The sequence below is a fragment of the Marmota marmota genome, unplaced genomic scaffold (assembly GCF_001458135.2).
Source record: "Marmota marmota marmota unplaced genomic scaffold, marMar, whole genome shotgun sequence".
Lineage (NCBI taxonomy): Eukaryota > Metazoa > Chordata > Mammalia > Rodentia > Sciuridae > Marmota > Marmota marmota.
Window position 1 is genome coordinate 1,955,437 of NW_026000240.1, and position 17,420 is coordinate 1,972,856.

The window sequence follows — 17,420 nt, forward strand, 5'->3', positions numbered from 1 at the left end:
AATTACAGTAGATGGGGTAGAGAGAGAAGATGGGAGGGGAGGGGAGGGGAGATAGTAGAGGATAGGAAAGGTAGCAGAATACAACAGTTACTAATAGGGCATTACGTAAAAATGTAGATGTGTAACCGACGTGATTCTGCAATCTGTATTTGGGGTGAAATTGGGAGTTCAAAACCCACTTGAATCAAATGTATGAAATATGATATGTCAAGAGCTTTGTAATGTTTTGAACAACCAATAAAAAAAAAATAAATAAAAAGGTATTAAAATAATTCTAAGAGCCAGTTATTTAAAAATAGGCCAAAATTATGAAATATGATATGTCAAGAGCTTTGTAATGTTTTGAACAACCAATAAAAAATAAATAAAAATAGGCAAAAATTAACAGTTTAGAAAATACTGTTTTACAAGGTACATTCTATTTCTCCTTCTAAGCATTTATTAAAGTTTCATTGTATTTATTTGTTTAATCTTTCTCTCCTTCCCAAAACAAGTATTTTTCAAATGTAGACCTCACAAACCCCAGAGGTAAATCTTAGATTTTAATTTGAAACATACTATCACTGAGTTGATCACTGTAGGTTAATGTGATTATAAAAAATAAATGGGGGGACTGGGGTCATGGCTTAGTGGTAATGAGCTTGCCTAGAACATGTGAGGTCCTGGGTTCGATCCTCAGCACCACATAAAAATAAATAAATAAAATAGAGGTATTGTGTCCAACTATAACTAAACAATAAAATATTTAAAAAAATAAATGGGGTAGATTCTAGGAAGATGGCAAAGTAAGAAGCACAGTAAATCTCTTTCTACCTAGACAACAAATCCAGTGGCATAATCTGTCTGAGTATCTGGAAATGCTGGATTCTCTTCAAGGATCACAACTTCCAAATGAAGGCCTGGACAGTTAATTTTGTCACTTTAGCATAGTAGTAGCTATCCAACTGCCTTCCCTCAGTCCTGTGTCAGGCAGCTAGCTGTGTAGTTTTCATAAAACTGTTTATACACAGCTTGCATGAGTCATGGTGGGCAAAAAAAGATCCTGTCCACCAAATACCAGAGATCTGTGCTCTTAACTGCTGACTGCCTCTTCTGATCACAGGGGTGTAGACAAAGAGGCAATGGCCACTGCTTTTGCCCCTCTCTCTATTATTGTAAGCCCCTCCTCAAATCTGCCTGGATTGACCTCCATGGGTCTCATTCTCTGTGTGTAATTCAGCTTTCCATTGCTGTAACAAAATACCTGACATAAACAATATAAAAGAAGAAAAGGTTTACTCTGATTCACAGTTTCAGTCCATTGTCGCTTGGCCTTATCATTTAGGGCATTTGGGAAGCACATGATGGAACAGAGCCAGGAAGCACAAAGAGAGTGAGAAAGACAGGGAGAGGGGGAGAGAGAAGGAATGACAGAGAGATTGGGAATAAGTCATATCCTTCAAGGACATGCCCCAGTGATCTACCTTCTTCAACTAGGCCCCACCTCCTTGAGTTCCTACCACCTCCCAATAGCCTCATAAGCTGGGAATTAAGACTTTGATACATGAGCCTTTGGGGCATATTCTAGATCCACACGATAATACCCTGCTTTCATTTAAAAAAAATCTTTTTGACCTTTCACAACAAAGACTAGGACATTAGTTATGGCATATATAGGGGAAACTGGAAAATCACCACAGGCCTGGGAATATGCAGGCTTAGAAAATACCTGAGAAGACCTCAAGTTTACAACTCTGGTTGACTCTTGGCAGATTACAATAAACAAACAAACAACAGCTAACAAAATCTTGGAGGAGAATTCGATTTCCAAAGTTATTACATATCAAATTCAAATATGCAGTTTGCTAGACAAAAAAATTACAAGGCATACAAAGAAACAGAAATGTATATATGGTCCATTCAAAAGAAAAACAATAAACCAACCCAACTGCCTCTGAAAAAGACCTGATAACAGACCTACTAAACAAAGCCTTTAAAACAACTGCTTTAAAGGTCCTCAAATAACTAGCCATGAAAAAGGTCAAGAAAATGATATATCAACAAAAATGGAAGTATGAACGATGAGCAAAGAAAGAAAAGAGGTTACTGAAGTGTGAACGTGTTATCTGTGGGATACCAGAAAGAACACACATATTGTGGAATACTAAGGAGAAGTTAGAAAGGAGCAAAGAGAATATTTGAAGAAATAAGAAAAAATTTCCCAAAGTTGGTGAAAGATATGAATATAAACATCCAAAACGGTCAAGGAACTCACACAAATAAGATGAAGTCAAAGATATCCACACTGAGACATATTATAACTGTCAAAGGTCAAAAACAAAGGAGGCTTTTCAAAGCAGCAAGATAAGTTACTTGTCATACAAGAGATTCTCAAAAAGATTATTAGCAGATTTCTCATCAGAAACTTTAAATGCCAGAAGGTGATGAGTGAACATATTCAAAGGCTGAACAAACAAACAAAAATTACCCTGTAAACTTTATTCAGCAAAATAGTCCTTTTAAAAGTGAGAAAGAAACTAAGACATTCCCAGATAAACAAAAGATGAGGGAGTTCATTATCATTAAATCTATCCTGAAAGAAGTGTTAAGGGTAATCCTATAGGTTGAAACGAAAGGACACTAATAGCCTGAAGGTAGTTAGTTGTATAAAATATTTTTAAAATAATTTTATATAACTAAAATAAAGCTTCATAATATGGAATTTCCCACTTGTGGCATCATGTTGGTGGCCCCAAATTTTTGAATTTTCAAGTAATTTAGATCTTTTATTTTTAGTTGGAACATGGGCCAGGGCTTGATTTGAAAGTTATTATTAGTAAATAATTGAAATCAGTATTACGAAGTAACTAAAGTAAGCTAGTAGTCTAAAAGTTAATATTAGTATAGTAAACCACAACAATAATTTTAACTTTGGTTTGTAAAGACACACTTTGTCTTCAGCATATTTGAGAGTAAAATAAAAATTATTACTTTATGTTTTTGAATATACAATATATAAAGATACAATTTTGTGGGCTGGGGCTGTAACTCAGTGGCAGAGTATTTGCCTAGCATGTGTAAGGCACCGGGTTCGACCCTTAGCACTGCATAAGAAAATAAATAAATAAAGCAAGGGCATGCTGTTCATCTACAACTATTTTTAAAAAATAGATACAATTTTGTGACACAAATAACTAAAAGGGTGGGGATAGAGCTGTTAAAAGAGAGAAGTACTTAAATGTTATTAAAGCTAAATTTACGTATATTCATATTCTGAGTGTTTTAAGATATTAAATGTAATCCCATGGCAATGACAAAGAAGTAGAGGCACAAAGAAATTGAGAAAGTTAAATATTTTACTACAAAAATCAACTAAATGCCAAAGAAAAAAATAATGCAAGAAATGGGGCACAAACTAAGTTATAAGGCATATAAAAAATGACAAAAGTCCTTCCTTCCTAGCAATTACTTCAAATGAATTGTATTCTTTAATCAAAAGACAAGACCAGGAGGCAGATGGATTAAAAAAAAAAAAAAAAAGAATGACTCAATTACACGCTATCTGTAACTGACTCACCTTAGATTCAAAGATACAAATATGTTGAAAGTAAAGGATAGAAAGATATTCCATGCAAATAGTAAATCAAAAAGAGCAAAAGTGGCTATACTCAAAGTTAACTATAAATAAAAAAGATTACAGGTAAGATTATAGATGAATAAAAGCTTCAATTCACAAATATGTAACAATTATGAACATCTGTGTACCTAGTAACCATCCATAACAACATAAGAAACAAAAATTGAAGAAACAAAAGGAAGAAAGAGTTCAAAAATAATAGTTGGAGACTTGAGCACCACTACCCCATTGTCCATAATGGACAGAAGAACTAGAAAAAAGATAATTAAGGAAAGAGTAGAAATGAATATGACACAATGAACCAAGTAGATGTAACAGACATATACAGAAAACTCTAACATCAACAGGATATTTATTCTTCTCAAGTGTACATGGGACAATTTCTAAGTGAGACCACAGCCAGCAAAATGAGTCCCAAAAGAATAAAAAGACAGATATATAAAGTATATTCTCTGACCACGATAGGATGAAGTCAGTAACAGAACAAAAATGGGAAAATTTACAAATTTGTTGGAATTAATTAACATACTCTTAAATAATCAGTGGATCAAAGAAGAAATCACAAGTTAGATAATACCTATAGATGAATGAAAACAAAAACACAATATACCAAAACTTATAAGACACAGTGAAAATAGTACTAAAAAGGAAATGTGTAGCTATAAACAATATGCTAAAGATCAAAACCAAAGTAACAACCTAACACTATAACTTAAGGAACTAGAAAAAAGAAGACAAGCTATACATAAAACTAGCTACAGACCAGGCATGGTGGTGCACACTTGTAATCTCAGCGGCTTGGGACGCTGAGGCAGGAGGATTTTGAGTTCAAAGTCAGCCTCAGCAACTTCATAAGGCCCTAAGCAACTCAGCAAGACCCTGTCTCTAAATAAAATATACAAGGGCTGGGGATCTGGCTCAGAGGTTAAGTGCCCTGGGGGTTCAATCCCTGCTACAAAAAAAAAAAAAAAAAAAAAAAAAAAGGGCTAGCTACATAAAGAAGGAAATAAGATGAGAACAAAAATAAAATAGAGAACAGAAAAATTAAAGAGAGCTGGGCACAGTGGCACAGATTTGTAATCCCAGCAACTTGGGAAGCTGACAAAGGAGGGTCACAAGTTTGAGAACATCCTCGGCAACTCAGGGAGGCCCTCAGCAACTTAGAGAGACCCTGTCTCAAACTACAAAAATTAAAAGGGCTGAGGCTTTAGTCAGTGGTAAAGTGCCCCCAGGCTAAATCCCTAGTAACCAGGAAAAATAAATAAATATACAAAAATACATAGAAAATTAAAAAGGCCCTTTTTGGCTCCTTGAAAAGATCAACAAAATTAACAAATCCTTAGCTGTCTGGACCTAGGAAGAATATTTCTACTAAAATTGAAATAGAGATATTAACTACTAATTTTAGAGAAGTAAAATGGATTATAAAAGGACTATGAACAAGCAAATGTATGTCATCATATTAGATAAGCTAAACGAGAGAGAATTCCTACAAATGCAAAAACCTATCAAGACTCAATCATGAAGAAAAGAATATTAGGATAGATCTATAACTGAATCCATAATTAAAATCTTCTGACAGTGAATGGGAATCTAGCTTAGTAAAACACTTACCTAGCATGTTGGAAGCCCTGGGTTTTATCCCCAGCACCGCCCTCCTACACCCCTGGGGGATAAAAATAGAAAAATTTTCTCACAGAGAAAGGTCATGGACAAGATACCTTCACTGGTGAATTTTATCAAGCACTTAAAGAATTAACATTAGTCCTTCTCAAGCTTTCCAAAAAAATAGAAGAGAAAAGACTATATTAATACTCATTTTATGAGCCCAGCATTACCCCGATGCCAAAGAAACAAGTACAATCTAGAAACCTAGAAACAACAAGAAACTATAGGCCAATATCCTAAAAACACTAATGCAAAATCCTTAACTACAGACCCACATCTTTATGAACACTATGCAAAAATCCTTAACAAAATACTAGCAAACAGCACTATATTAAGAGGAATATTCATCATAATCAAGTGGTATTTTATTCCTGGCATACAAGGATGGTTCATAAAAATAATCAGTGCAATATACCACAATAGACTGAAAAGAAAAAAAAAAACCACATATTATCTTAATTGATGCAAAAAAGCACCCAACAAAACACTCTTTCAAGATGAAATACTTATTAACTAGAAATAATTTAAAAGTCATATACTTCATGATAAAAGCCATGTTTTGCATGAATATACCTCCTACAACAAGTATCACACTCAATGGTGAAAGACTAAGAGCTTTTCCTCTAGATTAAGAACAAGGCAAAATGATTGCTTTTTACTAAAGTATTCAACATAACACTACTTGTTTAGTTGAAATTGTAGTCAGAGCAATAAGGAAGAAAATATGACATTTAAATCGGAAAGGAGGAAGCAAAATTATCTCTGTTCACAGCTGATAGTCCATAAAAAGATTCCAGAAAAAACTGTTAAGACTAATTAATGAATTCAGCAAAGTATCAAGATACAAAGTCAACATACAAAAAGTAGTTACAATTCTGTTAAGAAGGAACAATCTAAAAAGGAAATTAAGAAAACCATTTGATTTGCAATTTCTTGATTTTAAAATTTACTACAGAGTTGCAATAAGCAAAATAAGAGAGTACTGGTATAAAGATAGACATATAGACTGTGGAAGAGAAAAGAATCCAGAAATAAAAATCATGGACAAAAATTAATCTAAAATCAATCTATAATATACATGTAAGATCTAAAAATATGAAATTCTTAGGAGAAAACAGGATAAAAGCTTCAAAACATTGGGTTTGGCAATGATTTCCTTTGTTTGACACAAAGAAACAGCAACAAAAGAAAAAGTAGACAAATTTGATTTTGTGAAAAAATTTTAAATTTGTGTAGCAAAGACACTATCAACTAATCAAGAGGCAATCACTGAACAGAAAAGAAAATTTGCAAATTATCTCTGGTAAGAGAGTGATATCCAGAACATACAGAGAACTCCTAAAACTCAACAACAAAAAAATAAATAACTCAATTTAAAATCTGGGAAATAAATTGTTCAGATATTATTCCAAAGAAGATATGCAAATGGGCAATAAGCACATGAAATATGTTTAACATTACTAATCATTCGGGAAATTAAATCAAAACTATCATGAGATACCACCTCAGACCCACAAGGCTGGCACTGTCAAGAAAACAAAAGCAACAAGTGTTGGTGAGTATGTGGGAAAATAGGAGCCCTTAGGCACTGTGCTGGGAATGTCAAATAGTATAACCACAGAAAACAGCATGATGGTTCCTTAAAAAAAGAAATGCCACATGATCAAGCAATTTTACTTCTAGGTACAAACTACAAAGAATTGAAACCAGTGTCTAGAATAGAGATTTTTACATCCATGTTCACAGCAGCATTATTTACCATACCTAAAACGTGGAGGGAATCCAGCTGTCTTTGAAGTATGGATGGATATGGAACATGGTGTTATGGATTAGATCTAGAAAGTCCCCCCCAAAAGCTCATGTGTTAGGTAATGCAGCAAAGTTCAGATGTGAAAAGATTAGATTCTGAGAGCCTATAACCTTGTCAATGGATTAACCCATTTTATAGATTAATAATTTTTTAAATATTTATTTTTTAGTTTTAAGTGGACACAATATCTTTATTTTATTTTTATGTGGTGCTGAGAATCAAACCCAGTGCCTCACGCATTCTAGGCGAGCATGCTATCACTTGAGCCACATCCCTAGCCTCAGATTAATAATTTTAATGTGTTAAAATTATTACTGTGTGGTAACCATAGGCAGGTGAGGCATGACTAGAGGAAGCAAGTCACTGGGGGCATGTTCTTAGGGACTATATCTTGTCTCTGGCTCTTCAAGCTTTCTCTGTTTCCTGGTCACCGTGAATGACTAGTTTTCCTCTGCCACACACTCTGACATGAGGTTCTGCCTCAACTCAAGCCCAGATCAATGGACTCTACCAACCATGGACCAAACCTCTTAATCTGTGAGCCCAAATATACTTTTCCTCCTTTAAGTTGTTCTTGTCTGGTATTTTACAGCAACAAAAAACTGACCACCACATTTTGGGTATATATGTATCAGTTGTGTAATACATGCAGTATTATTTAGCCTTTGAAAACAAGAGTTGGGCACAGAGGTGCATATCTGTAATTCCACTGGCCCAGGAGGCTGAGGCAGGTGGATCATCAATTCAAAGCCAGCCTCAGCAACTTGGCAAAAGTCTGTCTCAAAAAGAAAAAAAAAAAGAAGAGAGGGGCTGGGGATGTGGTTCTGTGGTTAAGCTCCCTGGGGTTCAATCCTTGGTACCAAAACAAAAACAAAAACAAAAGAAAAAATTCTGCCAGGTGTAGTGGCATACACTTGTAATCTCAGTGACTCTGAGGCTAAGGAAGCAGGATTGCAAGTTTAAGGTCAGACTCAACAACTTAGGCTCTCAGTAATTTAGCAAAAATAAAAGGAGTTGGGGATATATCTCAGCATTAGAGTTCCCCCAGGTTCAAGCCAAGTAATAAAAACAAAACAAAACAAAAAAGAAAAAAGAAAGCAAAGGGGGAGGATTCTGACATTCACTAAAACATGGATGAACTTTAGGGACATAATGCTAAGTGAAACAAATCAGCTCTAAAAGACAAACATTATATGATTCCACTTATATGAGATACTTCAGAGTAGTCAAAATCAGAGAAACAGAGTGAATGCCAGTGGCTGGGGAAGGGAGAAATGGGGAATTACTATTTAATGAGTACTGAGTTTCAGTTCTTCAAGAGTTCTGGAGATAAATGAATAGCGATGAGTGTACAACAATATGAATGTATTAATATAACTACATTTTATGTCCTACAAATTTTTCAACAATAAATTTTTAGTAAAAATATGTGACTTCAATCTTAGGAAAATGAATGAAACACAAACTGAAAGATATTCTACAAAATAAGTAGCTAGTTTTCTTCTTGTCATACTCATGATTGAAGACAGATTATGGGGTTACTCCAGATCAAAGGAGTGTAGTATCATGGAAATTAAGTATGCGGTATTAGGCAGGCCAAAGGATCTAGTTTGTGTATTTTTTCCTTAATAAAGAACATTATTGGGATAATCAGTAAAATGTATTTAAGGTCCATACACTAGACAACAGCATTGTACTAATGTTAATTTCCCAATTTAGCCCACTGTACTGTAATAATATTCTTGATTTAGTATCATAAATAATTTAGTATCACAAAACATTAAAAAATACATAGGAAGAAAAATAAGAAAGCAGCTGTGGTAAGTACATATATTAACAACTGAGGAATTTGGGTATCTTTGTACAATTTTTCAACTGTATGTAACTACGAAATGATTTTAAAATAAACCAAAACAAACAGAAAACTCCAGAAAGCAAACAGAGTAAGAGCACTGCAGTCAAGCATTAGTTTGCAATTTAAAAAAGGTTCACTCAGATAATCCAGATACATTTAAGATTATCCATGAAACAAAAATGTATCAGATCATGCTTTAGACAGTACTAATAATGATCCAATAATTTAAGACCTAAAACTCAAAACATTTTGTGAAATTTGAAGGGTCCAGGGGCAACAGGATGCTCTTCCCTAGAAACACCTCTGATGTAATTACTTGCATATCACATGGGAGTTATCTGTTAACTTGTATCTGGTACATCTAGTAAGCTCTTGGAGGACAATATTATATTCATTTTAGTATTTACAATACACCCCAATCTGCCAGGGATATGTTCTAAGATGTTCCACAGATATCTGAAACAACGAATAGTACTGTATCCTATAAAAACTCTTTTCCCTATATACACATACCTATGATACAGTTTAATTTATAAATTAATCACAAAAAAGATTAACAACAAATAATATATTGAACAATTATAGCCCTATTCTGTAATAAGAGTTATTTAAAATTTATGAGTTTTTATTTCTGGAGTTTTTCATTTAATATTTTTGAACATAGTCAATTGAGAATAACTAAAACTGCAGCAAGCCAACACTTGGATAAGGAGGGACTACTGTATATGACTCAAATGGTTACACAAAACTTAAGGGAAACCAATCCATTCCAAAATACATGTTTGAATATCAAAAAAGACCATCACACATTAAAGCATTTTCACCAAAGTCTCAATTACATGATAGCTCAATTTAATGACAGAAGTGACTAAGAATGAAAGCATCTATTTGTTTTTGTTTGTTTGTTTTTAAAGAATTTACTTTGGAGTAGAATTAAGCTTCTGAGTTTAAGAGACTGATGTCAGAGAGGATGTAGTTATATTCCTAGCAGAAAGAACTAGCATATTACTACTATGTGCATTAATTTACACTTTGAATGTGGATCAGATTTTTCACACCAAAGATTATCAATACTTTACTTAATATCATTAATCTCACTTTGGGTAATTTTGTTGGAAACGCACTTAATGTCAATAAGCCATTCCTTGAAACTAGATAGGCTCTAAAAATGAAAAATAATCAAGTTCTCTGACAGTTGGCTATTATTTTATTTTTAACTGTTACATGTAAATTTATTAAAATAAAATGTTTATTTTGGAGTAGTTTTACTTGTAGGAAAGTTATGAAGTTAGCACAGAGTTCTCACATACTCTAGATATATCATCAATTATTTTTAATTAATAAAAGTGAAGTATGTTATCTAATCAAATGAGAAAATGATGAATATTACTAAAGAAGACAAACACATATTAGGTAACAAAGTACTACATAAAATGATACATCCAGTACAAGATCAGAAATGCAATTTTTAAATTATCTTTAGAAATTAAACAAGATTTTGCAAAGCAAAAATATTTTTTAAAATCTTTTAAAATAGATTTACAAGTATAAAAGGCATGATAACAAATGTAAGGAGATTTAATATTATGAAGATATTTAGAATATGTCCTATTTCATAAATACTACCTAATAAAATGGCAAATTTGAACCCATTTTATATTATTAAATCCCAAATATTTAATTGCCTGAAAATACCCACTGAAGCCCAAAGTAAATTACCATATCTAACAACAACAAAAAAGTTAAAACAGTTTTAAAAGAATACAAATAAAACATCAAAAGCAAATGAAATTTTTATAAAGAAAAAATAAACTAATAAAAACCTGTGGTATGGTGGGTAGGATGACAGTATTCTCAGCAGGGACTGGCAGGACAGGGATCACAGGGACAGTGGGAGAAGAGGGAGGAACAGCTTCTGTTGGCTAAAAATCATCAATGACAAAAAATCAGGAAAAACACCAAAACAAAAGAAAAAAACATAACTGAAAGTTGTGCCACAAAGATAAATTGTAGTTTTCAGAAATAACTAAGTAGTAGGTAAAATATTAATATATTACTATAATTTAAATGAGAAAATGTTCTCCAGAAATTTTAGAAATAATTGTGTATCCATTATAATATTCAAGACTCTATAGTTAAAAGGAATGACTATTCTTTAGATGTTTAAGTAAAAATAATAAAAGGCAATCACTTATAATACTGCTCTTCCTCTAGAAGAAAAGACACTTGTTTCATAGATCATAAAATTTTTTTCTAGCATTCAAAAAGTATTTGACTGCTTTCCTTTTTGCATTTAAAGAAACCAAAGTCATTTTATTAGTCCACCATGCAAACTATGAAAGCTTATAAATACACAGACAAAAGATTCAAAGAACTTCAAAACAAAATGTATATATCTTTAAATAATCTATACAATTGATCTCTACTATCAAGAATAGTAATAAACTGCCTAAAACTATCTATAATAGTCATTAATTCAGCTAACATTCACTGCCTGTCTACAATGTGTCAGACAGTCTGGCCAAAAAAAAAAAAAAATGAGGAAAAAAAAGAAAAAGGAGAATACTTTAGTGATATAATTTAAACAAACATGTTTTTGATATTTATGTTTCATAATTTATTTGGCTTGGTTCAATTATGTTTAGAGATATGACTCTAGAACATAAAAAAAGTGTTTTGTAACAAGGTATAATTACTGTGAGCTAAACTAATTCATAAACATTTACTATACAAAATTACATATGTAAGAAAAACACTAAAACCAGGTAGTTCAAGGACAGTATGAATTAACAAAGATTTAAAACATGAAGAAAAAAGTTGTGAAACTTGAAACTATGCTTATCCTCAATGATGAATACAAAATTGTAACAATAAATGTTTTTACCCATTAGTTGAGATTTATTAAAAATGCATGGTGCTGAGACAATTGGCTATCCACATGCAAAAGAATAAAGTTGAACCTCTACCTACCTCAAATCATATATAAAAGTAACTCCAAATGGATCAACAACCAAGTACAAAGTCTAAACTCATAAAACTCTTAGAAGAAAACATGGGATAAATAAACATGACCATGGGTTTGGCAATGGATTCTTAGATATGACACCAAAAGTATAACTGACAAAAGAAAAAAAAATCATTTAGACTTCATCATAATTAAAACCTTGAAAAGGAAATTATCAAGTAAGTGAAAAGAAAATCTACAGAAAGCTGGGCACGGTGATTTTGCACGCCTGTAATACCAGTGGCTCAGAAGGCTGAGGCAGGATGATTGTGAGTTCAAAGCCAACCTCAGGAAAAGTGAGTTGCTAAGCAACTCAGTGAGACCCTGTCTCTAAATAAAACCCAAAATATGGCTGGGGAATGTGGCTCAGTGGTTGAGTGCCCCTGAGTTCAATTCCTGGTACCCACTGCCCCCCCTCCCAACCTATAACATACTCTTAAATCATACATCTGTTAAGGGTTTAATACTTAGAACATTCAAAGAATATATAAAGAACAACTCAATAAGAAAACAAATAACCCAATCAAAAAAATTGGGTTACAGTCTTGAACTGACATTTCTGCAAAGAAGATACCTGTGTCCAATGATGTCTGGCTACAAATAAAAGGGAAAGATGCTTAAAATCATTAGTCATTGGGGAAATACAAATCAGGGTCATAATGATATACCTCTTCCCACCTACTGAGGAAGGCTATACTTAAAACAAAACACAACAAAATAACAAGTGGTGGCAAGAATGTGGACAAACTAGAACTCTTGCTGGTGGGTATGTAAAATGGTTCAGCCTCTGTGCAAAACATTTTGGTGGCTGTTTAAAAACTTCATTACAGAATTATCATATGGCAGCAATTCTACTCCTAGCTATATACCCAAAAGAAATGAAAACAAAGGCTCAGTTATTTGTATGCCAATAGTTCATGCAGCATTATTCACTGTAGCTAAAAGGTGGAAACAAACCAAGGGATAAATAAAATGTGGTATATACATAAAATGAAATATTAGCCTTAAAAAGGAAGGAAATTCTGGCATGCTACAACATGGACGAACCTTGAAGACATTATGTTAAATTTAAAAAGTCACAAAAAGACAAATACTATGATTGCAATTAATAATTTTATTTATTTCACCACAAAACAAAAAACTTTTTAAATGCATGGAAATAGGTTCTTGCACCTGCTTTAAGATACACAAATTCACAAAAACTTTAGAAAAACCAACTTAGCAGTAAACAACTAGAGCCTTAAAAATGTCTAAACTCTGACTCAGTACCTGTGAAAATTTACCTTAAGGGAATAATTTAAAAAGCAAATAACTTTCAGTTATTCTCTTGAGCACTGTTTGTAATTGGGGAAGGAATACCTTAAATATCCAAAGGTGTCTGCATGATTGAATAATGATAATTATGTAAGAATAAATATTATATAGCAATTAAAAATTATTTGTAAGAATAAATTTATAAGGCTATGGTTGTGGATCAATGGCAGAGCACTTGCCTTGCACATGTGAGGCACTGGGTTCAATCCTCAGGACCATATGAAAATAAATATATTAAAAAGAATTCAGAATCTATGATTTTAAAAAGGAATAAGTTCATAAGTCATATGGGATATTGTTTATTACATAACACTAAGTAAAAAAGAGGGAAAATGAAACACATAAAAAAATGGAAAGAAATGTCTGAAAGTTAACCTCTGGGAGCAGGATTATAAGTGCAGACACTCTTCCAGCTTCTTCTTTAAACCGAATTCTATTGTTTTTCAACTGTCAACAATAAATACATAAACAAATACATAGTAATGTTACAAATGCAGGGTGAGGGATAGAATCTGTACATATTAAGAGAAAATTATTATCATCTTCTACCATCACATTCTCTAAAAAATAAGCGGAAATATATTTCGTATTAATTATTTTAAAAGGCATTACAAATCTCACCACTGAAGTTCAGCTTATTCCTGATGCCAGGATTTCCTGTTTTAAAAAATTTCAACAGGCATAAATATTAGTTCTTACAGTAGATTAAAATATAAAAGGATGATTTGAGGACAGGATTGAAAGGATGATATAATTCTGGGGAATTGCATATCTAAACTGAAAATGTCAAATATAATACATAAATAATGAGGCAACAATATATAATAACCAAGATACCATTAATCTCCCTGGTTCTTTCTCTCTTTCCAATGCTCCCATTATAAACCAGTTCCCAGTTTGGTATGATTAAATAATTCTGGAGACAGAGAGTGATGACATTTGTATAATGCTATGAATGTATTTAACATCACTGAATAATACATTTAAAATGGTTAAAATGGTAATTTTATGTTATATACATTTTACCATAATTTTTTAAGAGTACATTATGAATAAAGCCTCTGGGGACTCTAATCACCATTTATTTACACCCAGTTCCTTTTATGAAAAATTTTTTAAATTCCATATTATAAAATTAAAATTACACATTTAGATAACTGATTTTCTTTGCAACATTTATATGACCTTCTTACAATGATTTATGATAAAGCATGAAAGGATGGTTCTAAAAGAACCACTGATGGACCAACTGGATATATATCAAATCTAATGAACACTGATCCCTAATTTGAACCATCCATAACATCAGCTCATATTTTACTGACATAACTGAGAGAAGTAAACAAAATAAAGTTTCTAGAATATGATTTACTGTCATGACCATGTTATAGGCAGCAACTTATTGAACAGAAAAGTACACTTCTCAAGTAGGGTAAGGAGAACATCTGGGTGCTGGGAATAGGGAGGAGAAAGCAACCTGGTTTAGGGTGTTGAAGCCTGACCAGGGTGAAAGGGTGGGTGACCATGGGCAGAGTGGCAGAAGGCTGATGTGTGTTGTTAGGACTCAACTGAGGAGTCTCTATATGGCAATAACAGCAGCCAGGCATGAGGTTTGGAGTCCTTAGTAGAGTAAAAGGGGATCTACTGGTGATAGAGCAGAGTAAGGAAGGTGTCCACTTAGGGCAGTGAGTGATGGAAAATGCTTATTATAGGGGATTTTAAACTATTAAATAAATACATATAGAGAATAATGGGAATAAGGTTCCTCATGTCAGAAAATGGGAGTTATAAATATGAAAGGGGAGAAAAGTAGCATAAAACCTTCGGTGTTAGACTGAATTAGAGGTACTGGTATAACATATATCTTTCAATGTATACACATACAAAAATAAATATAGACATAAATGTGTGTATGAGTATATATATTCCCTACTGCCCACTGGGAAAAAAGGCAACACTTATCACCCCCAAAGCATGAACATATCTAGTACCCTGGTCTTTACTTCTAAATATCTGTTCTCCAGTAAAAAATAAAATAAAATAGGGCCCTTGGAGAAATGGCTGATTCTAGTGCTTGAGCCCAGCAAGTACAATATGAGTCAAGATATCTTGCTGTGTCAGAAAAAATGAAGTGTTCAAAGAATAATAGGGGTATCACAAAGGACTCAGAAGTCAGTTGAGAGGCTGCCACTAGCCAGACTGGGATCAAAATAAATAATAACAACAGTGGCATATACCGCAATAATAGGAATCCAAGAGTTCATAAAAGCATTTCCTTACAACCAAATGCCAGCTAAAAATTGTAGAAGAATGGAATTATAAAATAATCACTTGGCAACCACTGTTGTTATAGTTCTTTCAAAAAATATCAAAGGTAACATCACCAGTTGTGGGACAAACTGAAATCATATATCACCTGCTAGGATAACATGAGAGCACATAATCAATTCTGTGATACTTCTTCTTTTTCTTTTCTTTTTTTTTCTTTTGGTATTGGGGATTGAAGTCAGAGGCACTCAACCACTGAGCCACATTCCCAGTCCTATTTTCTTATATTTTATTTAGAGACAAGGTCTTACTGAGTTGCTTAATGCCTCGCTGTTGCTAGGCTGGGTTTGAACTCATGATCTTCTCTGCCTCAGTCTCCCCAAGCCTCTGGTACTACAGGCCTGCGTCACCGTGCCTGGCCTTCTATGATATTTCTATCAAAGATGCATCTAATCAGTAACATTACATAAACCCAAAGTAAGGAATACACAAGAAAATAAATGTCTATAGTCATAAAATGTCAATAATTGGTCTAAAGTTTTCAAAATTCAATTTTATTTTATTTTTACAAAAGGATTTATTGAAAAATTGAAATATATCTGTCCCCTCTTAAGTTGCTTTGTGCCTCTTTATTATTTTTTTTAAATACCAAAAGAAGTGTATTTTTGAAATGTTTGAAAAATGTCACAAATTATTTCTTAGCAATGGTCTCCAGTCTTTAAAATAATATATTAGCTAATTTATAATTTGATATGAAAATAAGGCAGAGAAGGTACATGCTTATGTCAAATTGCAAGGCTGAGCACAGATAATTTTCTTTACTGGTAGTTGCTTTCAAACCCTTTATGATATACTATAATGCTTCAATTTTTCTCTTTAACCTCAGTAACCTTCTGGCTCTGAGCCTCTTCTGGAACCCATCTTCTTTAGATAAGGATCCAGATACTATTTTTAAAAATCCCTAAAACAAACATATGCCATCTTAACCCATCCCACTCTCTCCAGGGCACTGAGCAAAGCACTCTGCAAAAGAACACATGCCCCTGCCTCTTCTTTAAGGCTGGCAAATACTTCAAAAGTAAATGACATGTCAACGCACACAATTTCTTAGCCACAAATAATAAACTTCTGAGCATAACAGAGAATTACAGAAGAACATTTGATTCACTTGAAACAAATACAGCTCTAAACAAATAATGTTAAATATGGTAATATTCATATATATAAATATATACATATATTTATATATATAAAACAAATATGAGGCAGCAATATGCAATAACCATTATATACAGTAACCAAGATTCAGTAACCAGTATTACAGAAAAGAAATTCAGAAAAGTATTTTAAACTTGAAAATCTTATATAATTAGTTATTAGACAGTGACTACTGTGCCATCATCCTGTCCCACTCTGTTTGTATCACTTAATAAGCTGCAAAAGGTTTTTGTTGGTTTTTAAAATCATGACCATGTGACTAGCAACAGCTTAGTTGTTTCTATCCATAGCAACACCATGGAATCATTAGCGTCTGAGTCTGCCTTCAGAGATTTGTTTCCATGACAACAAAGGTTATAATATTAACACTGTCTCAAGAAATACTGCAGAAAATTGTGTATTTCTGTAAAATAATTGGCTAGATCATACATATTTTAATAGTACCTTTTGAAAACCAGCATCAAATTGACAGTTATCTGAAAAATGTTTAAACTGATGAATTTTAAATGATTCTTACTAACTTTCTTTATAACTCTATATTTTACATCCAATTTAAAATCTTAACATTATGAACCTGTGTTTACCATGTAGATTTTCATCAAAATGGTGTGAAGCCACATTAGGTACAGTCACGTGCATAATTTCTATGGCATATCCACATTTATGA

At 32.9% G+C, this 17,420-nt stretch overlaps 1 protein-coding gene across 29 annotated transcripts in view; it reads right to left on the reverse strand.

The window, feature by feature from the left end:
- Dlg1 (discs large MAGUK scaffold protein 1) overlaps positions 1 to 17,420 on the reverse strand; it is a 274,457-nt gene that overhangs the window by 126,347 nt on the left and 130,690 nt on the right. For 19 of the 29 annotated variants that reach the window (XM_048794405.1, XM_048794414.1, XM_048794407.1 and 16 more), the window contains one exon: positions 10,773 to 10,871. The exons of the other annotated variants lie outside the window; for them this stretch is intronic. In XM_048794405.1, the coding sequence (XP_048650362.1) occupies positions 10,773 to 10,871 (99 nt within the window). The remainder of the gene's footprint in view (positions 1 to 10,772; positions 10,872 to 17,420) is intronic. 29 annotated transcript variants of the gene reach the window in all.